General features: G+C 43.5%; 1 protein-coding gene across 2 annotated transcripts in view; it reads left to right on the top strand.

The window, feature by feature from the left end:
- The window catches only part of spryd3 (SPRY domain containing 3), a 128,644-nt gene that overhangs the window by 26,251 nt on the left and 81,060 nt on the right, over positions 1–21,333 (top strand). Inside the window, exons 3-6 of one of the 2 annotated variants that reach the window (XM_060936777.1) lie at positions 1,083–1,158; positions 16,747–16,871; positions 17,590–17,725; positions 18,431–18,619. In XM_060936777.1, coding sequence (XP_060792760.1) covers positions 1,083–1,158; positions 16,747–16,871; positions 17,590–17,725; positions 18,431–18,619 — 526 coding nt within the window. The remainder of the gene's footprint in view (positions 1–1,082; positions 1,159–16,746; positions 16,872–17,589; positions 17,726–18,430; positions 18,620–21,333) is intronic. The other variant, XM_060936778.1, reaches the window with a different exon arrangement.

The raw sequence follows: 21,333 nt of genomic DNA, 5'->3' as shown, positions 1-21,333 counted from the left end.
TTTCCGACCACCTGCGCACTCGGCATTAGCGTCAATTGTGGCTCAAATGGTTTCTTTTAAAATGTCAGTCAGTTCATCCCTACACCGAAGCGTGCATGTGTTTCTCCATCAGCACCGTAGAACCGCGACTGAAAAGTGGCGTGCGTGCCTGCGTGCGTGCGGCCAAGCCATCAGCTCTTCTCAAAAACGCAAACAAGGCCTGCCTCTCGCAAAAACCTCACTGACTGAAATAATTATAATCTCAGCGAATGTTATGGGCTGCTTTGTTTTTTTGCTCAGCAAAAGATGAAAGACATGTTTGACGCATCGGAAAAACAAACAGCCTTTGCGCAATATGGTGTCCGAATTCCACAAAACACAAAATGCCATATTTTCCATGTCACTGTCACAGTCAATTGGAGACAAAACTGCGAACATGAAGGTCAGGTTGCGTTTGGACAGCTTTGTATCAACATTACTGTAATAACTCCGTTGTCTCCTTCGTGTGAAAGCAGCTTTTAGCATGCAGGTACATTTTAACATGAACACTAACTGTCGCATCCTAAAAGAGTTGACTCCCTGAATGATTCAGTGATTCAGAGTCAATTCTAGACACTGGAAATATTTCATCTCGTGATGAGTTTCCCTTCTTGTCTTTGATTTAGTGGATGTTGGTCGTTATTTTTCAATTTGACTTTGATTAATTTTAATCAGTAAGGGCTTGAAATGCTTCAGATTGTTCTCTGAACAATAGAGGCCATCGGTTCTGTGTTCACGCTGATGCACATTAGCAAAATATTTGTGAAGCTGTAGAAATTTGATAAAGTAACATGAGTTTCTGTCTGATTTTGAACAAGTGGTCATTTATAAAAGATATATCAGCACTTATAATATTCTGACTTGTTTAATGAATCCTAGTTAATAGTTGATTTTTTTTTTTTTTTTTAATAATCCCTTTTTTGGTATTCAGTATATTAAAAAAAAATAACCCCCGATTACTCATGAAAAATTGAGACGTGATCATGGTGGAAGGATGGAAGTACCTATAGCAACAGTGCCCTTTATAAAGTGTTTCTAAAGTGCTGTAATTTTCCCTGCTGTAGTTACCAAGGGAACTCGGATGAAGTTGGCTGCTATGTGGCTCCACGGCCTTTATCAAAAGGAAACTGTTACTTTGAGGTAAGTAATGGCAGCAGTGCAGGGTTTAAGGCAAGACATTGCAGGTAGAAGTGATGATTGGTGATGAACGATAATGTCTAAGATTTTTGCCTTTTTTTTTTTATTTTGTATTTATTTTTTTTAAATGAAGCCGGGTCTATAGAATATGGAAGCATATTGCTGCCACACCAGGAAAAAACAAATCAGTGTCTCGTAATAATATGAAAAGTTTATAACAAAATATATTTTTACATTTATAACAATATTTTCATGTTATAATGTGATTGCTTGGCATCGCATTATAATGTGATAATTTTACTCATTTGAATCTATGGTTTGAATGAGGTGTGGGATAAACTGGATAGTAATGGGTGGGGATAAACTGGGTAGTAATGGGTGGGGATAAACTGGGTAGTAATGGGTGGGGATAAACTGGGTAGTAATGGGTGGGGATAAACTGGGTAGTACGGGGGGGAATAAACTGGGTAGTACGGGGGGGAATAAACTGGGTAGTACGGGGGGGGATAAACTGGCTAGTACGGGGGGGGATAAACTGGCTAGTACAGGGGGGGGATAAACTGGCTAGTACGGGGGGGGATAAACTGGCTAGTACGGGGGGGATAAACTGGCTAGTACGGGGGGAATAAACTGGCTAGTACGGGGGGAATAAACTGGCTAGTATGGGGAATAAGCTGGGTAATGGGTGGGGATAAACTGGGTGGTACGGGGGGAATAAACTGGGTGGTACGGGGGGAATAAACTGGGTGGTACGGGGGGAATAAACTGGGTGGTACGGGGGGAATAAACTGGGTGGTACGGGGGGGAATAAACTGGGTAGTACGGGGAGGGAATAAACTGGGTAGTACGGGGAGGGAATAAACTGGGTAGTACGGGGAGGGAATAAACTGGGTAGTACGGGGAGGGAATAAACTGGGTAATGGGTGGGGATAAACTGGGTAGTACGGGGAGGGGATAAACTGGGTAGTACGGGGAGGGGATAAACTGGGTAGTACGGGGAGGGAATAAACTGGGTAGTACGGGGAGGGAATAAACTGGGTAGTACGGGGAGGGAATAAACTGGGTAATGGGTGGGGATAAACTGGGTAGTACAGGGAGGGGATAAACTGGGTAGTACAGGGAGGGAATAAACTGGGTAATGGGGGAATAAACTGGCTAGTACGGGGAATAAGCTGGGTAATGGGTGGGGATAAACTGGGTAGTATGGGGGGGGATAAACTGGGTAGTATGGGGGGGATAAACTGGGTAGTATGGGGGGGAATAAACTGGGTAGTACGGGGAGGGAATAAACTGGGTAATGGGGGAATAAACTGGGTAGTACGGGGAGAGAATAAACTGGGTAATGGGTGGGGATAAACTGGGTAGTACGGGGGGGATAAACTGGGTAGTACGGGGGGGATAAACTGGGTAGTACGGGGGGGATAAACTGGGTAGTACGGGGGGATAAACTGGGTAGTACGGGGGGGATAAACTGGGTAGTACGGGGGGATAAACTGGGTAGTACGGGGGGAATAAACTGGGTAGTACGGGGGAAAAACTGGCTAGTACGGGGGGGAATAAACTGGGTAATGGGGGAATAAACTGGGTAGTACGGGGAGAGAATAAACTGGGTAATGGGTGGGGATAAACTGGGTAGTACGGGGAGGGAATAAACTGGGTAGTACGGGGGGAATAAACTGGGTAGTACGGGGGGGAATAAACTGGGTAGTATGGGGGGGGATAAACTGGGTAGTTCAGGGGAAAAACTGGCTAGTACAGGGGGGAACTGGCTAGTACGGGGGGGGGGAATAAACTGGCTAGTACGGGGAATAAGCTGGGTAATGGGTGGGGATAAACTGGGTGGTACGGGGAGGGAATAAACTGGGTAGTACGGGGGGAATGAACTGGGTAGTATGGGGAGGGAATAAACTGGGTAGTACGGGGGGAATAAACTGGGTAGTACGGGGGGAATAAACTGGGTAGTACGGGGGGAATAAACTGGGTAGTACGGGGGGGGAATAAACTGGGTAGTACGGGGAGGGAATAAACTGGGTAGTACGGGGAGGGAATAAACTGGGTAGTACGGGGAGGGAATAAACTGGGTAGTACGGGGAGGGAATAAACTGGGTAGTACGGGGAGGGAATAAACTGGGTAGTACGGGGAGGGAATAAACTGGGTAGTACGGGAGGGAATAAACTGGGTAGTACGGGGAGGGAATAAACTGGGTAGTACGGGGGGGGATAAACTGGGTAGTACGGGGGGGATAAACTGGGTAGTGCGGGGGGGGGATAAACTGGGTAGTGCGGGGGGGGGAATAAACTGGGTAGTGCGGGGGGGAATAAACTGGGTAGTACGGGGGGAATAAACTGGGTAGTACGGGGGGATTAACTGGGTAGTACGGGGGAATAAACTGGGTAGTTCAGGGGAAAAACTGGCTAGTACGGGGGGGGGAACTGGCTAGTACGGGGGGGAATAAACTGGCTAGTACGGGGAATAAGCTGGGTAATGGGTGGGGATAAACTGGGTGGTACGGGGAGGGAATAAACTGGGTAGTACGGGGGCAATGAACTGGGTAGTACGGGGGAAATAAACTGGGTAGTGCGGGGGGAATAAACTGGGTAGTGCGGGGGGAATAAACTGGGTAGTACGGGGAATAAGCTGGGTAATGGGTGGGGATAAACTGGGTAGTATGGGGAGGGAATAAACTGGGTAGTATGGGGAGGGAATAAACTGGGTAGTACGGGGAGGGAATAAACTGGGTAGTACGGGGAGGGAATAAACTGGGTAGTACGGGGAGGGAATAAACTGGGTAGTACGGGGGGAAATAAACTGGGTAGTACGGGGGGAAATAAACTGGGTAGTACGGGGGGAAATAAACTGGGTAGTACGGGGGGAAATAAACTGGGTAGTACGGGGGGAAATAAACTGGGTAGTACGGGGGGAAATAAACTGGGTAGTACGGGGGGAAATAAACTGGGTAGTACGGGGGGAAATAAACTGGGTAGTACGGGGGGAAATAAACTGGGTAGTACGGGGGGGAATAAACTGGGTAGTACGGGGGAATAAACTGGGTAGTACGGGGGGATAAAATGGGTAGTACGGGGGAATAAACTGGGTAGTTCAGGGGAAAAACTGGCTAGTACGGGGGGGAATAAACTGGCTAGTACGGGGGGAATAAACTGGCTAGTACGGGGGGAATAAACTGGCTAGTACGGGGGAATAAACTGGCTAGTACGGGGAATAAGCTGGGTAATGGGTGGGGATAAACTGGTTGGTACGGGGAGGGAATAAACTGGGTAGTATGGGGGCAATGAACTGGGTAGTATGGGGAGGGAATAAACTGGGTAGTACGGGGGGAATAAACTGGGTAGTACGGGGGGAATAAACTGGGTAGTACGGGGGGAATAAACTGGGTAGTACGGGGAGGGAATAAACTGGGTAGTACGGGGAGGGAATAAACTGGGTAGTACGGGGAGGGAATAAACTGGGTAGTACGGGGGGAATAAACTGGGTAGTACGGGGAGGGAATAAACTGGGTAGTACGGGGAGGGAATAAACTGGGTAGTACGGGGAGGGAATAAACTGGGTAGTACGGGGGGAATAAACTGGGTAGTACGGGGAGGGAATAAACTGGGTAGTACGGGGGGATTAACTGGGTAGTACGGGGGATTAACTGGGTAGTACGGGGGGATAAAATGGGTAGTACGGGGGAATAAACTGGGTAGTTCAGGGGAAAAACTGGCTAGTACAGGGGGAACTGGCTAGTACGGGGGGGAATAAACTGGCTAGTACGGGGGAATAAACTGGGTAATGGGTGGGGATAAACTGGGTGGTACGGGGAGGGAATAAACTGGGTAGTACGGGGGCAATAAACTGGGTAGTACGGGGGGAATAAACTGGGTAGTACGGGGAGGGAATAAACTGGGTAGTACGGGGGGAATAAACTGGGTAGTACGGGGGGAATAAACTGGGTAGTACGGGGGGAATAAACTGGGTAGTACGGGGGGAATAAACTGGGTAGTACGGGGGGAATAAACTGGGTAGTACGGGGGGAATAAACTGGGTAGTACGGGGAGGGAATAAACTGGGTAGTACGGGGAGGGAATAAACTGGGTAGTACGGGGAGGGAATAAACTGGGTAGTACGGGGAGGGAATAAACTGGGTAGTACGGGGAGGGAATAAACTGGGTAGTACGGGGGGGAATAAACTGGGTAGTACGGGGGGGGAATAAACTGGGTAGTACGGGGGGGAAATAAACTGGGTAGTACGGGGGGGAAATAAACTGGGTAGTACGGGGGGGAAATAAACTGGGTAGTACGGGGGGGGGAAATAAACTGGGTAGTACGGGGGGAAATAAACTGGGTAGTACGGGGAGGGAATAAACTGGGTAGTACGGGGAGGGAATAAACTGGGTAGTACGGGGAGGGAATAAACTGGGTAGTACTGGGGGGAATAAACTGGGTAGTACGGGGGGGAATAAACTGGGTAGTACGGGGGGGAATAAACTGGGTAGTACGGGGAGGGGATAAACTGGGTAGTACGGGGAGGGAATAAACTGGGTAGTACGAGGGGAAATAAACTAGGTAATATGGCTTATTTACATGATTTAATTAAGTTCTATTTATGGGGCGGCACGGTGGTGTAGTGGTTAGCACAGTCACCTCACAGCAAGAAGGTTCCAGGTTCGAACCTCACGGCTGACAGGGGCCTTTCTGTGTGGAGTTTGCACGTTCTCTCCCCGTGTGTGCATGGGTTTCCTCTGGGTTCTCTGGTTTCATCCCACATTTCAAAGACATGCAGATTAGGTAAAGTACCCAGCCACTGGGGTTATACAAGCCAGTGCATACTTGGTGCTGGTCCCAAGCCCAGATAGATTGGGGAGGGTTGTGTTAGGAAGGGTATTTGGTGTGTTTTAAAAAAAAAAAAAAAGTATGCCAAATCACACATGTGGATCATGATGATCTGCTGTGGCGACCCCTAACAGGAGCAGCCATAAGGAGGAAGAATGATGTCCTATTTCATGCTTGGGTTGAGAGATTCTACGGTTATTGAACAAGGTGGATGACACTGTATGTAATATGTATGTAATAATCACGCTGTTTCACGGGTGGCTCCATGGTTACAAGCTGCCTCCAGCCGGTCAGGCTCATTCTTCCTCCTGGTGTGGCAGCAATACGCTTCCATAATATAACGCACGTTTCTCTGAAATTTTAATTTCACTGTTTTTGTTCACTCATGACCTCTGCATTATCTGAAATGTTGGTACAATCACTGTTTTATATCTCAAGACAACTTGTATGTCATTTATGATTTACAGTGGTGCTTGAAAGTTTGTGAATCCTTTAGAATTTATATTTCTGCATAAATATGACTTAAAATATCAGATTTTCACACAAGTGAACCCAGTTGTGCAGCAGTAACTGCAACTAAACGTTTCTGCTGACTGTTGATATTCATCCTGCACGTCGGCTTGGAGGAATTTTAGCCCGTTCCTCTGTACAGCTTCATCTGTGGGATGTTGGTGGGTTTTTCCCTTCACATGAGGGGAAAACATTTCTATTGGATTAAGGTCAGGACTTTGACTTGGCCATTCCAAAACGTTAAGTTTATTCTTCTTTAATTATTCTTTGGTAGAATGACTTGTATACATAGGCTCATTGTCTTGGTGTACGACTCACTTTCTGTTGAGATTCAGTTCATGGACAGATTGCCTGACATTTTTCTTTAGAATTTGCTGGAATAATTCAGAATTCATTGTTCCACCTATGATTGTAAGCTGTCCAGGCCGAGATGCAGCAAAACGGGCCCAAACCATGATACTACCACCACCATGTTTCACAGATGTCATAAGGTTCTTATACTGGAATGCAGTGTTTTTTCCTTTCTCCAAACATAATGCTTCTCATTTACAACAAAAAGTTCTCTATTGGTTTCATCTGTCCACAAAATGTTTCTGATAGCCTTTTGGCTTGTCCAAAACAACAAACTGTGTTCTTTTTGGAGAGGAGTGGCTTTCTCCTTGCAACCCTGCCATGCACACCATTGTTGTTCAGTGTTCTCCAGATAGTGGACTTAGGAACATGAACATTAACCAATGTGAGAGAGGCCTTCAGTTGCTTAGAAGTTACCCTGGGGTCCTTGGTGACCTCACGGACTATTGCACGCCTTGCTCTTGGAGTGATCTTTCTTGGTCCGCTCCTGGTGGGTAACGGTGATCTTGAATTTCCTCCATCTGTCTGACTGTGGATTGTTGGAGTCCAAACTCTTTCGAGATGGTTTTGTAACCTTTTCCAGCTTGATGATCAACAACTCTTTTTTTTTTTTTTTTCTTTTCTGAGGTGCTTATAAATATTCGTTCGTGCCATGATAACACTTCCACAAACACGTGCTGTGAAGATCAGACTTTGATAGATCGCTGTTCTGTAAATAAAGCGGGGCAAACCCTCGCACCTGATTTGTAATCCCATTGACTGAAAACCCGACTCTAATTTAACCTTCAAATTAACTGCTAATCCTAGAGGTTCATGTACTTTTGCCACTTACTGATATTGGATAATTTTTCCTTAAACAACTGACCAAGTAGGCATATCAGTGAGTGGCAAAAGTATGTGAACCTCTAGGATGAGCAGTTAACGTGAAGATGAAATTAGAGTCGGGTTTTCAGTCAGTGAGGTGCGAGTGAGCGAAGCGTTTTACTTCTAGAACAGAAATCAATCAAAGTCTGATCTGTCTGACTGTGGATTTAAGTTTATTAGGGACGCAAGTGTCTGCACATTTAATTGCATTCACACCTCATTTGCACATATTGTGTAATTGTGGTTTTTTATTTATTTTTTAATCTGACCCTCTTCACCTTTCCCCTTTCGTTTTTCTGCTGCCTTTTCTTGAGACTTTAAATGTCACCCCAGTGCTGAACTCGAATTCCTTCATCATCTCTTTCCTTCTCTTTCTTGCTACTGTTTGAGTTGGATGTTTTTGAGATCGAACCCAGGTTTGTTTTAAGAGAAACCAAAAACGGGAACATCAACACATCATACATTTCCATTCATCTAGATACAGAAACAAATTTCAGATGCAAATTGAATACAAGCTTGAAGCATGTCGATTACATAACAACGAGCACGCCCTTTTTTCCACTCTGTTTTTTTTTTTCTTCTTCATGTTCCAAGGTTCAGTAAAACCAAGTGTCCCTTCTGATTCAGAGATTTCTCAACACTTGCTAAATTTAGCAGTTTTCCATTTGAAACAGACCTACACAGTACCTCTTTAAAAAAATAGTCTTGAACCTATTACATCCCATATGCAGGTTATTAGAGGATCAAGTGGTACGTAGAAAGGCCGACCTGTGATTTTCATGTCTTCATCCTGTCCTGTTTTCTGTTAAGAACATGTCAAGCAATTGTTATTCATACCATTTATAGTAGATCAAAATGACACGCTCAAGTGAAACATGAGTCACAGTTCTGAGTCAAGAGGTCGTTTTTCTTGTGAAGAATACCCTTAACAAGTCCATTCTGTGCCACACGCAGCCTCAAGGAACAGCTGGAACATTTCCAGGACACGCTGCACTTCTCAAGCTGATATGGGTGATGCCTTTGGCATAAAATAGCATTTGGGAAAGGAGCATGCAGGTGATTTTAATATGGAAAAGCCTTCGTGGTGGTGGTGGCTGTAATTTGGGCTTTGGGTGAAGGCATGTCCTGAGTGATTTACGATGCTGGTTTGAGGTAGCTGGCAGCTCGTCATGGTTTGATAAACTTCTATCTCCACATGGACAATGAAGCTGGAAAGTAGCACCCTGTCCACAGTGCTGTGTGTGTGTGTGTGGCTCCACAATGCAAAAGACTCCCTTGTGGCCCTTTGGGTTTAAAGTGCCATTCCACCATTGGATGTATTCTTTGGCATAAAATACAATATATTTTGACAACATATATAAATGGTATCACTAGACAGAGAAATCTTTTAGCTTCAAAATGATATATCAAACATAATTTTTTGACAACGACAAGTATATTAATTTTGCGACCAAAGTCACCTACCCTTTTAATTTCCGCGCGTGATGTCATCGGCAGGTTCCCCTTCTTGTGTACCACGTGACGTGGCACAGATTATCAGCAATGGCAGATAGAACGCGATAAAAATAATACCAATAAATCTAGCTAATACCAATAAATCTAGCTAACTGAAAGATTAACTCAAAAATTTTCGCAATTTTTTTGGCCCCCATATACGAGGAGAAATGACTCTCTCACTTTGGGGGTTTCCTGGTCTAAAAATAGACCGACGTGGTACACAAGAAGGGGAACCTGCCGATGACATCACGTTTCACTACCGCGCGGAAATTAAAAGGGTAGGTGACTTTGGTCGCAAAATTAATATACTTGTCATTGTCAAAAAATTATGTTTCATATATCATTTTGAAGCTAAACTAGCTCTGTCTAGTCATGTTGTCATAAAATATATTGTATTTTATGCCAAAGAATACATCCAATGGTGGAATGGCACTTTAAACAAAGTACCTCTCTCACAATTAATTGAACTTTCTTGAACCTGGGTTTACCAAGGGTGCCAATAATTCTGAACTTGACCTCCATTCCTTTAAGAAGGCAATTAAAATGACCTATGAAAGCTTTTACTGTTCAGGTTTATTCAGCAGCATGTAATGATGAGGTCAGTTCTTCAGCTGCATCGCAAGGCACACTCCAAAGAAAGAGCTATCCGCACTTTTCCACATACATGAGCTCACGGAAGCTCACGGTTGGTTACTGTCTGTGATTGACAGGGAGAGGGCGTGTACCATCCCTCCAACACGGACGCCAGTTTTGCTCCCTTGGATCCCCAGCTCCAGATGGCGATAACATCATCAGGATTCAGATTTGAGATTTCTGGACAGTAGGGCGAACATTTTTTGCAAAAATAACACGATTCTCATTGCACAAAACAAAAACTTCTTCAGCATTGTGATCTCCTCATCGGTTGGCTTCTTTGAAGGGATGCAGACGAGTCCAGAATTATTGGCATCCTTAGTAAAAATGGGGTTTAAAGGAGAACTGAAGGCAAAAAATTTTTTTATCAAAATTCTATTTCTCTCATTTTATTAAATAAGAGTGCGTTTTTGATAGCTATTTTGTCACTGCTATAGCAAGTTATGAGTGTTTTGAAATATGCTAGGTAATATCAGTCCATATGTCAAAGCAATGGCCGTAAACGTACAGCGGAAATCAAAGTGACCAACAACTGCCAGCGTTGTCAAAAGATGCGCGCACCCTTTTTCGAATGCTGTTGTAATCAAACCGGAAGTTTTGTTTGTTTTGATAGCAGTCAGGAAAATTTGGAAAAAAAAGTAGGCAGTAATCATCATTTAAACTTGTTTTTGTGCAATACTTCGTTTGGAAAACAATTTTCAAAATGGTGGCACTGACACCTGGCTGACGCTTGATGTTTCGAAGTCTTGCACAAGTCTCGTGAAGATCGCACGGATAAGCGACGCCTGCCGCGGACCAAACGAACTAAATTTGTAAATGGCTAAAAACCGAACAGGCCGATAAGTATAATATTGCGATTAGTTGCCAATACGAGTCACGATATAAGGTTACTAAAACCAAAAACGTAATTGAATAAGACGTTAATTAAGAAATAAAGCAAGTTTAAAAATGACTTCAGTTCTCCTTTAAAGGCATGGTAGGTGAGCGAGATCGTGTGACAGAAAAGAAGTCAGAATGATGATAAATACAACTTGCCGAAAGTTGGAAGTTGCACATGAACGCCATCTCAGCTTGTAATTTCGAGTGGGAACTTTGGAAATGATTTGGATACCCGAGTTCCTGAGTTGAGACGATTTAAAAAAAAAAAAAAATTGATGATTTTCAATATGGTGGAGGACAGTGGCACACGGATTTTATGCGCTTCGGATGATTCAGGGCAGCGGTTCAATTCATTCTTGAGAACCACAACACTGATTATGAGCAGTGCCTGTTTTTTACTTTGACTCGATCCAGCTGAAGATCAACTCGAGTAAATGTAAATATTTCTGATATGCGTGCGCCGTAGTGTATACACAGGAAAAATGACAGCAATTTTTCCAAGAGTTAAAAGTATTTTCCTCAAAAATAGTTGATTTTGCTCGATTTTGAGTTGAGAGTAAAATTTGGAGTTGGAGTGGGAGCAAAATGAGTGAGTAACAGAGTTGGTTGTGGCTCTGAACTGAGTAAAATAGTACAAGAATTCATTTCAGGACGCACTAAATCGAGTCCAATACCAGATAAATGAAGGTGTTGTAAAAAGCAGTTTTAGAACTGTGTTGGAATGTGTGAAAATCATGACCTTGCCCGTTGTGACGAACCGTTTTGATCATTTGACCTGATGGGATTAAGAGTTGGCAGTGGGAGGGGTTTTCACTCTTCTCACTGAATGGAATGGAAATTTTGACTCTTCTCATTGAACACCCCCCCCCCCCCCCCCCCGCCCCACTGCCAACCCTTTATCCCAAAACAATAGGACTTTTTTTTTTTTTTGGATGGCCAGTTAATTGTCCTAATCAGTGGAGCAGATTTAAGTTTTTGTGTTTGATACATTCCTAAGACTGAACAGAATCACCTGAAGTGTCAAGTGAAGATCAAACGTCATGTTTTTCACATATTCCAACACCGCTCTAAAACTGCTTTTTACAACACCTTCATTTATTTTTTTTTTTAAAAGTACAATCATGAAAAAGTACACTACTGTTCAAAAGTTTGGGGTCACTTTGAAATGTCCTTATTTTTGAAAGAAAAGCACTGTTCTTTTCAATGAAGATCACTTTCAACTAATCAGAAATCCACTCTATACATTGCTAATGTGGTAAATGACTATTCTAGCTGCAAAGGTCTGGTTTTTGGTGCAATATCTCCATAGGTGTATAGAGGCCCATTTCCAGCAACTCTCACTCCAGTGTTCTAATGGTACAATGTGTTTGCTCATTGCCTCAGAAGGCTAATGGATGATTAGAAAACCCTTGTACAATCATGTTAGCACAGCTGAAAACAGTTGAGCTCTTTAGAGAAGCTATAAAACTGACCTTCCTTTGAGCAGATTGAGTTTCTGGAGCATCACATTTGTGGGGTCGATTAAATGCTCAAAATGGCCCGAAAAATGTCTCGACTATATTTTCTATTCATTTTACAACTTATGGTGGTAAATAAAAGTGTGACTTTTCATGGAAAACACAATTGTCTGGGTGACCTCAAACTTTTGAACGGTAGCGTACAGTACAGACTACAGAGATATTATTGTAGCTGAACTTGTGCTGAATACAAAAAATAATGACTTTGAAAATACTGCTTAGATTTGTTGAAATCATTAGAGTGCCAGAAAATACCCTGAGACCCCATGTGCGAGAGGGAGAGAGAGCGCGAGCACAAAATCCTCCATTCTGTGGTGGAAAAAGTGTAGCTTGACCTGACTCACTATGACAAAGCACTAGCACTGGAGACTCCTTCTGTAAATACTAAATAAACCTCTTCTCACAGAAACCTTTTTTTCCCTCTCTCCAGTATTTGACCTCGCATCACCCCTCTTATTTCAGTCGTTATATTTGACTTTGGACATTTGTGTGTGTGTGTGTGTGGTTTTTTTTTTTTTTTTAAACTCTGTGCCGCTTCTCTAATGACCTCATGATCAGGAAAAAGTCTCATCTCATTATCTGTAGCCGCTTTATCCTGTCCTACAGGGTCGCAGGCAAGCTGGAGCCTATCCCAGCTGACTACGGGCGAAAGGCGGGGTACACCCTGGACAAGTCGCCAGGTCATCACAGGGCTGACACATAGACACAGACAACCATTCACACTCACATTCACACCTACGGTCAATTTAGAGTCACCAGTTAACCTAACCTGCATGTCTTTGGACTGTGGGGGAAACCGGAGCACCCGGAGGAAACCCACGCGGACATGGGGAGAACATGCAAACTCCGCACAGAAAGGCCCTCGCCGGCCACGGGGCTCGAACCCAGATCTTCTTGCTGTGAGGTGACAGCGCTAACCACTACACCACCGTGCCTCCCTCAGGAAAAAGTAAAGTGAATAAAAATTATATTAAACATGCTGCATCGAGTGATGCTCTTTGCTGGATTATGGATGTACTTTATCTGCGGCGTTGTAAAAGACGTCACTATACAGCGTCTGTGTCTTTTAATCACGCTGTTAAGCTTTTGACATTTTCACCGATTGTGATCGACAAAGCTCATGCTATACTGGGTAACACGGGTCATCTGATTCTGACGCATGGTTCTGGGAGAATCTCCCGAGTCCTTGGAGTATGGAAGTAGCTTATTTCTTCTCACCCTCGTAAAGGTTGTGTGTCTGGTGGAATATACGTCAGTGGCATGATCATATTTCCTCGTTGCATTTTCATTGACGTTTTAGTTCACCTCCTTTGACCTCCCCCGAGTCGGCATGCTTACCCGCTCACCCATCAGCCTCGATTCTGACACACACTCTGCTGAACCACTTTCTTTCCCTTGTTTCAACAACTTCACTCCAAAAAAAAGTGTGTGTGTAAATCAATTTTGTCCTTAGTCAAGTGGAAATTTTCTCTATTAGCCTAATTGAATATTTTGTCTGGAAGCCGGGGCTGGAATTCTCCAGTTCCCGAGTTCACAGCAGGGTTCTCCTTTTGTGGAGCAGCGCGTCTTCGGCACATTAAATTCGCAGCAGGGTGCTCGTAGAGCTTGTGTGTCGGACATCGCTCTTCGGGGAAGTGTTCTCGAAAGATCCTCGAAAGAGGCAAACAGAAAGTAGTACCTCTTTCTGAGTTTTTGAATATGCTTTAACTCCTGGCAGTGGGTTTTTAGTTTTTTAGAGCAGGAAGATGCGAATAGCCAACAGCTGCATGGCAGCCATTTTCCTGGAGAGAGAGCAAAAAAAAAACATTAATCCTTGAGGATTAGGGTCGAGCTTTCTTTTCTGCTGAGGCCAACTTTCCTCAAGAATAGTAAATCTAATGTTGTTCTGACCTTTATGGAGGTCATTTAAAAAACAAAACAAAAAAAGACTTGTGTGGGAGGTTGTGATTCAATTAGTCAAAGTGAATGGAGCGAGTTCCCATGTTTTCCAAGAAATCTGAATCAAGTTTGGCGAATTTTCGATGCGACGATGTGCCAGTACCCTCAGTCTATTTTATTAAAACGTATTATGGAAAATATCTATAAAAAAATTTAAATAACGCTAATAAGAGGTAAATAACAGTTATTCCATGAAATCGAGTCGTACATGGGCTGATAGTCGGCTATAAGCCGTATACGACAAGATTGAGTGGAATAACTGTTTTATTCTATCCACATTCACTGGATTTTGAGAAACGGAGCATTTTTCTTTTTAATTTTTTGCAAATTCAATAAATAAAACCTTTTTATACAAAGCGTCCTACAAAACAAACCGGCGAAATGACAGGAGCAATTTGTGAAAAATGCTGCTATAATAATAATAATAATAATAATTCTTGAAGAAAATTTTTTTACCATGAAATACTTTTATTCCATATTTTGCTGCTTTTTTTTTTTCCCCCCCTCTCCCCGAGTAGAGTTTTTATTTCGTCCTCGGTTGGTTCAGCGATACGCGCCGCCATTTTGTTTTTCTCTACTCGCAGTATAGACCCCTTTCACATGACGTCACCGCGCCGCGGGATTTTGTTAGGTGCCATATTGGAAGACCAAGTACATGCACTCACAATATAAAACAAAGTACGAGCGAGAGTAAAGTGACACGATGGCTGATAATTCGGGTTATGTGAGTACATTACCAGCTGCGGAAAGGGCACGGTATGTGGAGAAACTGGCTGTGATTGATAGGTTTGACCCATATGATAAGACTCGCGGCAAGGGAGAATGGAAACATAAGGAGGACCTGACACCAATTCTGCCATCCGTTTGCTACCCAGACATTGTAAACTATTTGTTGTTTACACCCAGTGCCTACACTCAGTGTTCGAACTATGCCGATATTTTCGGAGGGTCCCTTTTTTTCCCTTGGGGGGGGCGCGCTTGCGCTTGTCTTGGAGCGCGGATCTCCAAACACATGAGAAGCCTATCTTACGCACATATCACGCGGACTCCACACACGCATCGCGTCTGAAGTCATAACTCATCAGGGGAAATCGTGTCCACATTGGCATGTTCAAAAAACAACCTCGCGTCAGCAATGATACCACACGCAAGAAAAAAAAAAAAGTCAGGCTACTCAACAACCAACCTGGCAGCAGCGAGCAAGCCCCAAACCATCCTAAATTATTATTATTATTAAATTGTAGAAGTCTGGGAGGCTTGCTTCTCATACAGTTATCAACTTGGGGCCAATTTAGCATGTTTTAAATCTGAATTTCTTGCGTTTGCTTACCTCAAAGTGTCCGCAGATCATGCACAGACTTATCCATTATATCCACAGTTTTTTGCCAAGTCTCACACAGGTTTCTTTCAAGTCTACTGTTGGGCCAATAAATCATAAATAAAACAGCTCAGATTTGTTAAAGGCCGAATCCCATTTCACCCCTTGGACCAACCCCTTGGCCCTTCCCCTCCATTTTGCGCGTTCACGTGAAGGGGTAGGGGTATCCCAATCCCAGTTAACGCGGAGGGGTAGGGGAAGGGGTAGGGCTTCTGTACCCCTCCAAACGGAGATTTTCCTGGAGCTGACTCCGAACGAAGGGGTTTGAGTGATTTCCCACAATGCCATGCGGATTTCAGCGAGATTTCATGCGGATTTCAGAAAGATGGCGGTTCCCGCGGCGAAAGATTGTCATAAATGTATTTTCTCCATTATTTACGTGTTTTAAGTTGTTATCCAGAGGAAACACGCCGCTTGATTCGCTTTCGAGCTGAGAATGAGCAGCGATTTTCTGAAATCCAAGCTGCTGCTAAAAAGCTTTGGGAGTGAGTATTGTTTTCGGTTGCTTTACTGCGTACGTTTTGTTCTGTTATTCTCGCTTTTATTGTTTACATGAGTGTTCTGACACCTCATTCTGTCGGATGTGGTGCACGAAGAGCCAAAGATATCCCATTCAGTGGTGTTAGTTAACAAATCACACCCTGCCAGCAGAGATCTCTGGCTCTGACTGTAGCGGCTGGTCGCAGCCAATGACTCATTTGGTCGCGTTTTGCTAACGTAAACGCTGACGGAGGTACGCGATGACGTATGCGATCGTTGAAGGGCTATCCCAATACGTAAGGGTTGAATTTCAAGCCCTATCCCTTGTAGCTCAGTTTCAAGGGGAAGGGCGGAGGGGAAGGGGTAGGGGTAGAAATTAGAATTGGGATTGGGCCTAAGTTGTTTGCCACTCCACTTTATTCTCGTGGGTTCACATACCGCTGCCATTATTTCCCCCTAATCATGAGTTTGTTGGTCTTCCAATATGGCGCAGGGTCTGTTTACTTCCGGTTTCGGGTGGCGTCAGTGAAAGGGGTCTATATGAGCTGATATCCTAGTAGTAGAGTAGCCAATCAGAGCGCACGATTGCTCATATCCAGTGAATGTGGAGAGAATAATAAAGATTGTTGTCGGTGGTAGTTCTGAATGCCCCGTGCTGCTATGATGCGAGAGTCGCAGGATTGCCCTGAGGTGTTGTGTTGTGAACGTTTCAGGTGACTATAATGGACACGGGTGTCCGAGGGACGATCGCTGTGGGTCTGGTTCCTCAGTTCTACAAGCTGGATCATCAGCCCGGCTGGCTGCCACACTCCATCGCTTACCATGCTGACGATGGGAAGTAAGTGCTTCATCTTGTATTGTGCCTTTTTTTTTTTTTTTTTTATTCTTTGATTGATTGAGTGAGTGTCGAAGCCAATTACCAAATAAAAGTTTCTGACGGTAGCTTGCATGGACATAATTAGGGTGATTCACAGGTTCACGGTATGAATTGACCATTTAAAACCGCACAAGTAAAAATGAAAGGATTTTTTCGTTTTGAATGAGATGTTTTCGCATCATTAGAAGAGCGTTACGAACCTAAACGAGACAGAAAGGTTAAGTCCCCGTAATTTGTATTTCTTTTTTTTTAATTTCTCATAAAACAACAAGCAATCCATCTGTCCGTCCGCAGAACTGGAAGTTGCTGTAGTATAATTTAGGTGAAGTCCCGAGAGAGGGCCTTTGTGTCACAGCCAAACACAAAATGAACAAGAGCTACTGGAGGACGGAACATGATTTGAGGAGATGGTAATAAATGAAAACCCATTTTAATCAAACACCGTGACGCATCCTGACACGGTAGCAACCCCGAACCTAATAACTTGTGTAATTATATAAATTATCCCCCCCCAAAAAAAAAAAAAAAAAACCTCAATTTCCTTGTGGGTTTTTTTTTTTTTTTTTATGTGTTGGAATTTTCTCAACCTCTTTCCCCAGCCTTGGTGTTCCAGATGAGCAGCTAATCAGAGGTTGCGGCTGCAAAGTCTGCTGACTCGTATCTCTCCTCTCCTCCACAGACTGTATAATGGCAACCCTGTCGGCCAGCAGTTCGGCCCCAAGTGCAACCGTGGCGATCGGATAGGCTGCGGGATCCACGCAGACGCTTTCGACGCCGGACTCACCACTGTGTTTTTCACCAAGAACGGCAAAGAGGTGAGTTCAAGCGCGTCACAGACCTCCTCCTCCTCCGTTCCTGAAAGCGTTTTGCACAAACGTCCCTAGAGGTCTGTTTAACTGCCCTTGCTGTTCTTAAATGACCCTTCTGTTTTGGATCAGGACTTCCTGGCTTTATTTCTGCTCTTCCTGTGTTTGTGTCCTCCTTTGACTGAAGTGCAGCTTGAAATGAATTGGATGGTAGCGAGCTTTGCTTGGCATGTAGCCTGTGGCACGGGTGTTAATACTTTCGCGGTGATGTAACCCACTGCGATACCACTAAGCACTGTTTACGCTGATAATATTCACGGCCTCTTCACTAACGCCCTAGCAAATATTTACATATCGTTATGCTTACTCATCCCATGGTGGGCCTCCAAGACTAAAGCAGCAGCGGTTAATAAGGCCGTGTTTTCCATCAGCCGAGTTCAGGGCCAACAGGAATCAAGGCTTCATTCCACAGCATGAGCTTCTCGTTGCTCTTGCACAAGACACACACATGCCTCGTAAATGATTGCCCCGTTATGACTTTCCGTTCTACGCAATCATTTAATACTAATGGCCTGCAAGCAATTACAGTACAATACAGATAAAGAAAGCCCAGGCAAAGGAACCTGTGATCAGGAGCTGTTTATTTCTTTTTCCATAGTCTGGTCTTTTTAGTACACAAATTGTGACAGAAAAAAAATCCCTTTAATGGAGCAGGTGGGCTCGGTGGTGGTGCCCGTGGCTCCAGGCGGCTTTTTCCCTGCCATCGGCATGCATTCTCTGGGGGAGGAAGTGCGTCTGAACCTGCAGGCCGAGTGGGGCACGGAGGAGGAGGACAGCATCATGATGGTGGACAGCCACGAGGACGAATGGGGACGCCTTTATGACGTGAAAGTCAGCGGAACGGTAAGCTGAGACCACTGTAAGAAAAATATCAGCATTGTTTTTGCTGTAGGTATTAAATTATAAATCATTTTTTTTTTTGTAGTGAATTTTAACCCTCTGGGGTCGAGAGCTTCAGAATGAGTCATGTATTTAGATTAATATCTTTTGCGAGTTTTTATTATACAAGCATGATGAACATATTGACAAACTTTTATACTTTCCTGTGTGCCCACTGCCAAATAATATTATAGGTTTTAAATGACCTAAATTAGATGAAACATATAAAACTTGCCACCTTACTCGGTCACACCGGAGTCGTCGCGCTGAGCACGCAATTACACATACATGAAAGACTATTCCAGAGATGCCTACTAGTACGGATTGGCCGTATTTTGTACGGAAAAGTTACGTAAATACGATGTTAACGGCAAACAAACAGTGTTATTCTGTACGGAATTCTTATAAAGTCTTAAAAAATTCCAGTGAGTTGTTTTTAAATGTCCAAGCGACTTTTTCAATCCATGCGCGATTCACGGCTATTTATTTTTACGACAACCACACATGCTGTGCGTGACATGCGCAGATTCCGCACATTTGTTCGCGCTATTTTCGATACGGTAGAATGGCCGTGCATTACACCCAGTCAAAAGGGCAATGGATGCGCGCACTGCAAACTGTGTAGAACTGACATTTAACATCACTCATGGTGGTCGCGATGACTGCACGCGGCATGTCAACTCCAAAAAGCATATGGAGTATGCTGAAATGGCGAGTCAGGCGGAAAGTAAATCTGGGGGTATCCAGCAGTTTTTTACGAAATCTGTGGATGAAAAGACACGGAACGTGACACGTGCTGAAGCAGTGATGGTTGACCTGTGCTTGGAGTTGAACTTGCCAATTAGTGCCATGAAATGTGAGTTAAACTTATTCAGTTTCTTTTTACATGTCTGATTTTTATTCACTGAAATATCAAACACTGGCTGTACTTCTTTAATTCAAAGTCTTTTCAGTGTTGCAAGTACAAATGTACATGTAGTATGATCAAAACCAGAATTTTTTGATTAGTGTTGTTGGGATTGTGGCAAAAAATTGATCATTCCACTGTTTTAAATACAATTATAAATGTCATTTTATTCAATGTCTCTTCTGAAGCATTATGCTGAAGTATTTATATATTGGGACATTAAGATAACAATGTCGGACTCTCTTTGGCATGAAATAAGAGATTTAAAAAAAAATTTTATTAGAATCCGTTAACAGGTAGAACATTTTGCCAGGCAATATAATATAATACTTTTGAGGAGTTACATTCAATACCAATGATTGGTAGTCAACCGTAATGTCTGCAAACAGGGAACACTATTGTATTTAGAAAAATGTGAGAAATTGTATGCTCTAGAAATTTGTTGAGTGGAAATTCAATTGAGATGGCTGCTTGCGTTTTGTTTATTCAATTCACACAAAACAGTTCTTTTTAATAATTTAAATGTTAAACATATTGGTATATACACCTCTTTATAATGGAAATGCGCATAAATTAATGTTACTGAAAGTCATTCCAAAATACTGAAAAATGTTTTCAAGAATACTGAAATTCAAAATTTGGGGTAGGCATCTCTGCTATTCACATGGCATGATGATCACTTTGACTCTTTCGATTGGTTTCTCTTTCGCGGTGAGAACGCTCACCATAAACAGGATAAAATCCGTCAGCCATAGTTTAGACTGTTTGGAGGTAAAACTTGCTGCGAGATGGCATGCGGATTTTATGCGCTTTGGATGACTCAGGACAGCGAATCAACTCATGAATCAATTCCTGATGCGGGACAGCGATTCAATTCAATCTTGAGAAGTGCGACACTAGTTATGAGCGGTGCCCTTTTTTAAAAATAATTTTTACTTTGACTCGATCCAGCCGAAGATCAGCTCGAGTGAGTGGAAATATTTCTTCTATTTATTATGAGCAGCTCGCAGCGCTCGAAACTAACGGTGTCCCGATGTCCCGGGGACCATAAAAAATGTCATCGGGACACAAAATTATCATATCTGGGACAATCCCGGGACAATGGAAAAAAAAATAGATCTAGAAAAAAAGTTCTACATTAAAGGTGCAGTACAAGATTTTGGAATAACGGTTCCCGCAAGCCATATTTTGAAAAGAAACACTCCCACCCCCCGCGTCTCCACCCCTCCTCCCCCTTATAAAGCCTGAGAAATTCCGGCTTTATAATGGGTGTCTATTGCGTTACACACCAGTGGAGCTCGTTAAGTTAGAGTGTAGAGAGCTTGGAAAAATAGCTCAAACTTTCTCATTTAAACTGTGTTTTCAGCCCCAATTTTCACTCCACACACATAATTTTCTCAAAAGTAGTAGCCACACTTGTCCTGATTCACACAATGTGTCTACCTGAGCGATAGGATTTACTGTTTTTGAATGAGAAGCCTGAAAGTAACGAAAGCACAGCCGCGCAGCCCCATAGACTCCCATTATAAACGTGGCAGAAAAGTCACTCGTTTTTAACTCGCTCTAGTGACCTCATTTTTTACACTACAGACAAAAAAAATTACATCCGTGTGTTCAGGAGAGCCTTGTGGCGCTCACTGTGAAAGAATTTTGTGAATATCTCCTTCCGTTTTCGTGTAAATCCCCGTTATTTGGAAGGAGCGCACTGAGAGAATCCTGCGCTCTGTGTGACACTCTGCTCGCTCTCTCACACACCCACACACACAGAAGG

This window comes from Neoarius graeffei, chromosome 13 (genome assembly GCF_027579695.1).
Source record: "Neoarius graeffei isolate fNeoGra1 chromosome 13, fNeoGra1.pri, whole genome shotgun sequence".
NCBI lineage: Eukaryota > Metazoa > Chordata > Actinopteri > Siluriformes > Ariidae > Neoarius > Neoarius graeffei.
This window is presented reverse-complemented; position numbering and strand designations above follow the sequence as displayed.